The sequence below is a fragment of the Larimichthys crocea genome, chromosome XX (assembly GCF_000972845.2).
Source record: "Larimichthys crocea isolate SSNF chromosome XX, L_crocea_2.0, whole genome shotgun sequence".
Classification (NCBI taxonomy): domain Eukaryota; kingdom Metazoa; phylum Chordata; class Actinopteri; family Sciaenidae; genus Larimichthys; species Larimichthys crocea.
Window position 1 is genome coordinate 8,104,892 of NC_040030.1, and position 10,302 is coordinate 8,115,193.

The window sequence follows — 10,302 nt, forward strand, 5'->3', positions numbered from 1 at the left end:
GAAATACCGCAACAATGTCAAACGATGCTGTCTATCATCGTGGTATGTAGGGCTACCTTTGGGAAACAACAGTGGGAAACATCAAGCTTCATTACTATGATCAGATAGAAAACTGACAGGACAGTTGCCTTCTGCTGGAGCCAAATTCAATATATCATCAAAATACTGGTCAAGTGCCTCCTGACCAATATCAACAGGCATCAGGCAGGTGTCCTGGAACATACAGTGCTGCTGCCTGTCGTGCAATAATTCATCATCTTGCACAGCTGACTGCTCAACACTATCAATATCACGCTCGCCGACATGTTCTTCATCGGGTTTTCATTGGACCACTCTGCATTAAAGTGCACCTCTTTATAATGAACATTATTTTCTTTTAAATATTGGAGCGCCTGCTTAATGTGTGCTGTATCAACATACTCGTATTCATAATGCCCCTTATAAGTGAGTTTGCGCTTGAGCTTGACAGGCAATAAAGACCCCTCCATGGAAGTGCGTGGAAGCAAATTGGTCGTTTCAACAATGTTTGCTGGAACACACATAACGGGTCCATGGACTCCATTTTGCCCACCTTTAGGCAAGGCTAACATCTTCATAAAGGGAATATGCAAGGCTATCAAATGCTGCTCTAACTTATTTAAGCATGCCAGTTCAGGTGGAATAGGGTCAAGTGCCAAATTGTTTTTGACGCTTTCAGCTGGCACTTGACCCTTATTAATTTTATAATGGCATGTATAGCAGATCCAAAGCTCACTTCTAGGTGTGTTTACCCAACGACACGGGCTTTCACATCTTCTACTGCACAAATGTAGATAATTTTCAGTAATGCATTGTTCTGCTATCACACAAACTCCAGCTTTCTCCCTATAATAATCTCTCCTGCACTGTAACACCTGGTGTCTAAACAACAACCTATGGCACACACAACACACAAAATCTGGACCATCTTTAACCTTGTCTAAAAAGCGCTCCATAACAAAATCTAAATCTTCAGACTGTACTTTCACCTGCTGCCTTTTATTTCTTACACCTCCACTAACCTGCTTCCTAAACTCAGCACTTCCACGTTAAGTCTTTGCACTCCTAGCTTTAATACTCTGTCTATGCGTGGGATTAACCCTATATTTGATTTTGCTACATTCTTTGGCTTTCTTTTGATACGGCAAATCTTTGTGATACTTTAGTTTATAAGCTATTTTGACTTTCTCTTGAAACAAAGCATTTTCACGGTATCTCTATAAAAAAATTTTTTACTGCCTTCCTATACTCATCGTTCTCTTTGTATTTTTTCTTAGAACAGTCTATCATTTTCTCCCTATACAAATCATCTTTTTTGTATTTTGTTTTATACCGGTCTATCATTTTCTCCCTATAAATCGCATTTTCGACGGCCCATATCCCCCCGAAAACTCATGAAAATTTGCCTATCCCCCCCGTGTCAGGTGTAAAATTTCGCATTTTGGGGGTCTCACACATGGACGTACGCATATGCCTCAACAGCGCCACCTAGGTGTGCGTTTTTGGAGGTGCCCCTCGCCACAGTTTCGCCCACGTGTACGAATCTTGGTGGGAGTTTGTAACATGCCCAGACGCACAAAAAAGTCTCTTGGTGACCCGGGCTACAGTGAACCGTACGGCGTCCAATTTTTGTCACATTTGGACTTTTAGGGTTTTGGGGTCATTTCCAGGGGTCGCATTTGAACGAACTCCTCCTAGGGATTTCATCCGATGTGCTTGAAACTTGGCATGTGTATTCTCAAGGCCTCGACAATGAAAAGTTATCAAAAAACCCAACTTTTTATCAGAGCGCGTGGCCATGAGACGCGTCAAAGTCAACGCTGCCGATTTTTTCGAAAAAAAAAAAAACAGACTCCTTTTACTTTTGGGCTGATTTTCGGGCAAAAGTGTGTGGCTATCATATACTTTGTCGGAGCTGTCTTAAACTTGTTATGGTTATTAAGAGCAAGAGCATGCACAATTCGTTGAACAATTATGTTGAACATATTTGACTTTGACACATACTGGCTTCCCAACACTCTGATGACAAATGAAAGTCTTTTATATTTGTTGCACATGAAGGTTAGCAGGCTTGGCAATATTAAAGGCGTTCACATATCAGATCTAACATCAGATCTCTTCTCAGTCACTCAACACATTCAGATTCAGGATTCTTTCCTCCCCTTCCCCAAAATCCATATAGACCACAGAGCCTCATCCAGGATGAATGCTTGTGTCCACAGGGAGTCAGCATTCTCCTTCAGTGCTTTCTAAATAGGAAGAAGACAGCAGAGAGTGCAGACATTCTCAAATGTATATACTATCACACCTATTCATCTTCACTGATGAAAATTCTTGAGCAGAAAAGGAAAGAGGGGTGAAGATCCTATCACATAACAGAACATCTGGCACAGTACATAGATCAGTTCTGCACACACGCACACACACACAATTTCACTTAGCATGGTCGGGAGTAACCTTACTGTACAATATGTCTTCAAAGGCCATTGTTGAGTCTTTGTGAAGGAATAAAGTGAGAGAACAGGGACTGTCTAGCTGGCAGTGGCCTGGGCTCTGATAGCATTGTGATGAATGAGTGGGAAGGCCTGGAAAGGGCTTCTTATTGAGCGAGTGAGAGTGAGAGGATAAATGTAAAGGAAGCATTATGTTGACTTATTGAAAGCATCCTACTCTAAAGGTCTACAGCCTTTGGAATCCCTTTGACAGTCACCTGATTCCAAAGATCCTCAAATATCAAAAAGATTAAAAGAGCCAACATGGTTTCAGCTATTTTGGTGTTGTTGTTGCTTTGTACTTCTATCTATCTATCTATCTATCTATCTATCTATCTATCTATCTATCATATCCAAGTCTTGTAATTACCAGGCACGCAGTCTGCTTTGTCTTCCAAAAAGGATAGACTCTAATTGTGGGCCAAATTAAAGAGCTTAATGAAAAGCTGCTGTGGACCATTTATCACCACTAACCAAAGGACAGTGATGACAGAAGAGGAAGCAGAACACCAACATAAAATATCTATGGTGTGTCTTTGGTTGAACTTTAGACTTAGAAGAAAATATGTAAAGGAAAGTATAATACATGTGTCAAACAATTGTGAGCCCAGTTGAATAGACTAGGGTATACAGCTGGCCCTGGAGCTACAGACAATACTGTAGCCTTGTGCATCCCTGATGTGTGTATGTTGTCTCTATGTGTGTGTGTGTGTGTGTGTGTGTGTGTGTGTATTGCGGTGAAGACAGATTTCGGCCTGCCAGTGGTGGACAGATGAAAGAGAGAGAGGTTGTGTGTGTGTGTGTGTGTGTGTGTGTGTGTGTGTGTGTGTGTGTGTCCAGGAGAAAGTGGTTTAAGAGGCTCCTGGATGACAGAGGCCTCCCAAATGAGATTATACTTTATTGTGAGTGCAAGAACCTGGCTGTAATTCAGTTTGAAGAGAACATCAGGCCGGCATTAAACTGGGAAAGTTCACACTTGGCAATATGGACCAATAAGGGAGCGGCAAGGCTTTAGGTAGGGCATAAAGGTAGAAGAGAAAAATAAGACCAATAAACTGCAGAGTTCTTCCCACCACCTCCTGTTGGAACAGTTCTGCAGTGGAACTTCACAGCAGCAGGGTAAGCAGGAAGGACCAATGTTTCCGAACATATTAAAAAAGACAAGACAATAAATGTTTTAGAAACATTTTCATATTGTACACTAGAAACAGCTTATAATTCTATTTGATTCAGGGAATAGCTAACAGTGTTGTTGAATGAGTTTTGTGCGTACAGTGAGTACACATGTATTAAGATGTACAGTTCATGGTTTAGTTCTTAATTACTGTAATTATTAAGTGTATAGTTGGTGCACTTGGTAGCTCACTGCTCCTCCTGCTCCTAGATTATTGCTCTCTTTTTATCTTGTGCACAAAAATGAATCAAAACATGGGAACCAATTGTGTTTTGTAAGCACACATTTTGATATGCATGTTGTAGTAAAACATGGCCTCCATATATCTTTTTTACTCTCTATGGCCACTCCAGCACTCTGTATACTCACCATTTTCAACAAAAAAATTTTCACCAAAAAAGAATTACAAGATTGTTCCGGCTTAAAGGAACAATTTAAGAATTAGTAGGGCCCGAGCACGCGGTGCGAGGCCCTATTGAATTTCGTATGTTTATTTATTTTTTTCGTTTTTATTCCGCCGCTTTTTCTTTTTCTTCCTAAAAGTAAATCGCATTTTCGATGGCCCATATCCCCTCGAAAACTCACTAAAATTTGCCTACCCCCCGAAGTCGGGCGTAAAATTACGTATCTTCGGGGTCTCGCACATGGACGTACGCATATGGCTCTACAGCGCCACCTAGGAGTGCATTTTTGGCGGTGCCCCTCGCCACGGTTTCGTCCACGTGTAGGAAACTTGGTGGAAGTATGTAACATGCCGAGACGCACAAAAAAGTCTCTTGGTGACCCGGGCTACAAGCGTACGGCGTCCAATTTTTGTCACATTTGGACTTTTCGGGTTTTGGGGTCATTTCCAGGGTCGCATTTGAACGAACTCCTCCTAGGGATTTTATCCGATGTGCTTGAAACTTGGCGTATGTGTTCTTAAGGCCTCGACAATGAAAAGTTATCAAAATCACAACTTTTCATCAGAGGGTGTGGCTGTGACAGCGCGTCAAAGTCAACGCTGTATTAGTATCAGAATCAGAATAGGAAATACTTTAATAATCCCAGGGGGCATAATTTATATTTATAATTTTTTAAATGTTTAATTTTTATATATTTTTATTATGTTTATGTGTGTAATTATATTTTTATGTTGAAATCTAATTACTTATTTAGTTATGCATTTTACCATGTCCTCTTTACAAAAAACTGAAAAAATTGTAAAATATTATTATTTCTTGATTAAGATGTCAGATTATAGTTATTTAATTGCATTGCTGAACAGAAAGAATTCTTTTTAATGGTTGAATGTTTGATTTGCTTGATTAATTTCTGACTTCAGAGTTTAGATTGTTCCCTGTCCCTGCTTAAAAATAATTAAGATAATAACCTTAAAAAATAAGGGATAAGGCCCATTGTATAATGCCCTAGAATCATAAGTATAATCATTAGTAGTAACATAAAATAATGACTTCACACAACGACATGTTACACATATGAGAATACTAAAAGTTTGATATTCAAAGATTAAGAGTAATATCATAATACACAGATTACACAGAGAAACTTAAAGTCAATAAATAATTTAATGTGTATAAAATAGGAACATAGTTGGTGATGGACTTGATCTAACAGTGCAATGTTGTCTCAAACCAAGTCACAATGTGGTGTGATGTCAGCTATAACGGTGTACACCAGAACATCATGTAACTTGAATATGAAATTATAGAAAGATCTTATTGGCCATTCATAGATAAACTGTAGATTTGAAGTTTCTGCCTTTTCTATGTGTATGTGTGTGTGTGTGTGTGAGTAGGAGTGTGTGTGTGTCGTCTGTTATTCAACGCCTTTATCCTTCAGTAGCTTTCTCACAGCCTTCAGGTACTCAGAGTCTGGGTAGCCATCCCTAAAAGAAGACAAATAACACAAAGACAAGGACTGTTACATTAAGCATAATAGTTGCCACACTTTATGACCCAAATTAAACAAATGTTCTTCACCACCTTTAAAACAGCCTGTCCTCATTAGCTCATTTCTATGTGAGTGCATAGGGAGCACTGTATTTACTTAACTTGTATATTTCACTGATTAATCAGCTTTCTTGAGGCCAGCACTCCCTCACTTACATTAATTCTCGCTCTCTCTCTGCTACTTGCACAAAGGCTAATTATCACCTTACACCTGGGGACTTTTTGCTCATATACAACATTTCAAAATTGCTGATAAAAACAAATTCCCCCCAGTCTTCACCATATTGGTGCCCTGGGTACTTACACGGTAGACTACACAATCATTTGCAGAATATCTCTACTCACCTTCAGTCCTTCAAAATGCTGTTATATCAAATTATAGAATTTATATAAAATCTTATTTATTCAATATCAGACATTTCCCACATGGGCAACTGGGGGAAGACGGAGGTTGTGCAATTTACTCACACTTTATATCCTCCTTCTGGTTGTGTTTTTAGGGGGATGAAACCTGTAGTGACCATATCCTCTCCATCTTCATTGGTGGCAACAGTAAACAGGAGCTGCTGGTGGAAGGCCTTATCCAGCAGCTTGAGAACTCTCCTGCCCTCTCGGTTGTCAGGGAGGTAAGCACAGAGCCTCAGACCTGCATAGGGCTGGCCAGGGTGAGGGTGTTTCTCCTGCAAGAGTTAAGTTTTAGTGGCACAGTAAACAACACTGTCACCTATAAATTCTACTCACATACAATAAGTGTGTTTTGGCTAATACTTAACATAACTTGGCAAATGGACTGTACTGTTAACGCCTTTCCAGTCTTCAACACGCTTTTACAGTACATATCTCATTAACCCATTCACACACATTCATGCACTGATGGCATTGGCTGTTATGCAAGGTGGCAAGGCAGTTTTAGGAGCTAACCATTCACACACATTTACACCCTGATGGCGCAGCCTTCGGGAGAAAGTTGGGGTTCAGGACACACTTGACATGCTAACTGGAGGAGCCGGGGATTTGAAAATTGCCTGAAGCCTTTTCAGATTATGATGCCATGGCTATAACTTTAGGATAAGTTTGGCTACAGTACAAACCAGTGAGGAAGGTTTTGCAGAATTATTGTTGTCATTCTATTAGAACAAATTATTTATTATATGTTTTAGACTTCTGGAAGCCACATGTTTAAGATCAAGTTTTTCCACTATAAACAACAACATGCTAAGATGGTGAGATTCATCTGATGAAAGTCTTTATTTAAGTTATGCTACAGTCATGACTGTAAATTGTTTTTATTAAATTGAACTAAACTTCCCTGTAATATATTTACCTTGTAACATGGTTTTCAGTTTGCAACTACTCGATGCCATAAAGCAATGTGCAAAGAAATAAGGTTCACTCATTTATTTCTGATTCTTGTTTAAAATAAATGTAATTAAAAGAATTTGCAAACTTCATCAAAAGCAGATTTAGATGTTCTTACATTTATCCACAAATCTACAAGTGTCATTGTGATCTTTCAGTCATCATTTCAACACATTTATGTGTGGCTGTTTTAAGACTTCCCATGCTGTGTTGTTTTCATTCATTAAATGATACAGTTGGCTTACATGGTTGGCTGAAACAAAAGAAGCTGCCTGATGCTACAGATAATTTCATGTTGAAATAAATATATTTGTGAAGTCCTCACAGGACAATATAAATGTGACAACATCCAAATATGTTTTCATGGAAACTTAAAATACTTTAATACATATATTTATGATTTTTTAAAAATATCTTTATAAATTTCTATTTGATTTTGTTTACAATCAGTTCACCTTAATCTTAGAAATAGTGCATATATTTCTGTGATAAATTCAATAATGTTTATCTTATATTTAAGATGTTATGAGAAACACATGAAATCAGAGCTGCTTCACTGTTGAGAGAAAACTGTTGACATCCTCGTGTAGCTTTGCTAACCAGACTAACCAGTTTATCAGCTTCTCTCACAGAGGCAATGTTGGCAGAGGCCCAATAGAAATCTTTGCTCTCCTCTGAGCTCTTTCACTTTTACTCACATGTGAACACAATTCCTTTTGTGAAATATTTATGCCATAAATCAAACTGGTCACTAAACCTATTTGTTGTTGTAAGAAATTAAAATACGCATGGAATCTGCACAAGCAAATCAAGTGGTTCCACTGTAACTTGGACTTTAAAGAGATGTACACTGTGGTTTTAGCCAAGTTTACCATCTGTATTCCATCTGGGAATATGTAGCTGAGCTGAAGGGTGTTGTCATCGGGGAATCCTGGCAGGTCTCTCTGGAGGATCACCCAGGTCATCTGGCCCTCTGGCTGGCAGCTATTCAGTGCTCTGTGTGTACCATTCAGCCCTTCATTAGCTGCACAGACAGCAGGCACATTTTAATCAAAAAGCAAAAAGCTTGAGAGACTTAGAGAATTAGATGTGTATGTGCATGACGGACCTTGTTGTACCAGCGATGGAGGACCCTGTCCATTCAGATAGCGGTTACAATGTAACTTCTCACTGCTCTGCCCGGAGCCCATACTACACAAACAGAGAGAGAAACAACATTGACTGACTGCTGAGTGCTGAGGATATCCAACAAAAATGAACATTGTCAATGAGCAGATGCTGAACAGCAGTGCTTTAAAGGGGCACTGCACTCATTTTACTTTTACATAAATAGTCAGTTAACTAGTGATGGTTATCTATACCTTGTGATGTCATAGTGTCAACAAATTGATATGTACAGCATGGGTAGGGAGCTTGACCAATTATAGGGACTATAAAGAAACCAAGTTAGGATATGTCTGGCTCTGCTTTTTTTATTTCTTAATCTGTCTCTTGTGAGTCCTCCAACATTATGGGAATGCAGGACCAACCCACTGCATATGTCTGAGAGAAGTCAAAACAAGAAGGAAACAAGGGGTTCCATTTCAAAATAAAGTTTCATGAAGGTAAAGCGGGACTATGAACTGACCCTGATTACTGAAGGTTACTGTTACTGTTATCTGATCTTGTGGGCTTCTGCCACAAAATCTAGCTTCTTTATTGGTGTTTTGTGCTCATATGTTGCTCATCTCTAATAGGCCCCTTCAAGCAGGCTGTTTTATTTGTGCATATACTGTATATTATCTATAAAATACAAGGTTAAAGTTTGAGTCCAAATCTGAGAGTATTTTCCCTCACTGTAGCAGACAGTACTTGTCTTCATGGGTGGCAGTCATTAGAGAAGAGGGAGTGATAGGAGTAGCCTTGAAAACCTGTATCGACTCTGAGTGATAGAATCTCATGAGTAATGCAGTGCCCAATTCTTCCTTCTTCCTTGTTCTTCACCCCCTTTAATGTTGAAGCAAGACCAGGTTGTTTTCTATCTACATTTAAACTGTTGAAACTGTTTAAAGGGATATGAGGGAAACAAATTTCAATTCTCTGTATGTCCTGTACATACGGCAGTGTTGATAATAAAGTTCACTTGACGTAGATTACTTGACTTGACTGGTTTCAGCTGAGACTACATGCTAATTAGCAGATTAAGCTATAAGAAGCAGATTATATTGCATGTTTTGGTTACACTGTAAATCTAATGGTTCCTTTATTTTGTTGATTAAATGTAATTTACAGTGATTAGACAATATTAGTCTAACATGAAGAATTCAGACCTACCCTCAGCTGAACACCTGAAGTGGTTGTCTGCACTTTCTAATAATAGTTATTGTAGATGAGGACAGAAATCAGGTTTGTCAACTTGCTAACACAGACAGCTGCTCCCTCACTATGTGGTTAGCTGACATTATAAAATGGACAGATGACACCAATGTAATGTGATAGTCTGTGGTTTAAACTGCTGAGATAAAGATGATCAAGGAATGTTGAAGTAAGGTAGATGGAACTCATAAGTTCTCAAAACACAGTAACTAAATGTATCATAACATATTGTTTCAGTACAATTTCCTATTTTTTTGCAAATGAAAACCTGACACAGACAAAGAACATCAAATTCTAATCATTACAGTAAAGCTGTTGTTACTGTCATCAGTACCTGTTGAAATGGTCTTTTCCACACCTTGGTTAAGTGTTCTCCTCTTCTTCTGTCTGTCTCCTTTGCAGTCCTGGAGTTCAGATGTTTACTCAGCCCATATGACATAAGAATGAGAGAGAAGCACAGAGGCAGAGAGGTAGAGACATGGGTGTGGCAAGTTTCTGGGTTGTGATGCAACCTACTGCAGAGTGATCTGTTCAACTGGTGTAGCAGCTTTCTATAGTGTGTGTGTGTGTGTGTGTGTACCCAGGAAGAGTAGTTGAGATATTAGGTCTTGCTGGGGGTTACACTAACCATGTCCTTTGCTCATGTCTGTGATTTTGCAGCATTTAGCGGATCTTTCTTCATTCCTTTCCTTCTGATGGGTATGTGCATGCATGAAAGAAAATAGGTCTTTTTTCTTTTCCTGACTGAATTAAGTCAGAATTTGTCCACTGTTCAATGTTGTATAGTGTGTTGATGAGATCCATCCATAGATAGATGGTTCATCAAATCACCTTCTAATTGAATTCATTTTTATTTATATAGTGCCAAATCATATTATCATATTATCGACAGAGAACCAACCTGACAAGTGCCTGCCTTTAACAGCTTCTAATGACCACTTCCTGATTACAC

At 39.0% G+C, this 10,302-nt stretch overlaps 1 protein-coding gene across 3 annotated transcripts; it reads right to left on the minus strand.

Moving 5' to 3' along the window:
- Positions 1-5,233: 5,233 nt before the first annotated feature.
- On the minus strand, positions 5,234-9,804 carry dtx3la (deltex E3 ubiquitin ligase 3L a). Of its 3 annotated transcripts, none has more exons than XM_010756183.3 (5): positions 9,685-9,804; positions 8,104-8,186; positions 7,868-8,019; positions 6,105-6,316; positions 5,234-5,572 (listed from the first exon to the last, which is right to left on the minus strand). In XM_010756183.3, the coding sequence occupies exons 2-5, from the start codon at positions 8,183-8,185 to the stop codon at positions 5,503-5,505; spliced, it is 516 nt and encodes a 171-aa protein (XP_010754485.1). In that variant the 5' UTR covers position 8,186; positions 9,685-9,804; the 3' UTR covers positions 5,234-5,502. The 3 variants fall into 3 exon arrangements, with proteins under 3 accessions (XP_010754485.1, XP_010754487.1, XP_010754486.1); XM_010756185.3 differs by having other exon boundaries at positions 7,868-7,991; positions 9,685-9,803; XM_010756184.3 differs by having other exon boundaries at positions 9,709-9,795.
- Between the last annotated feature and the right edge of the window lie 498 nt (positions 9,805-10,302).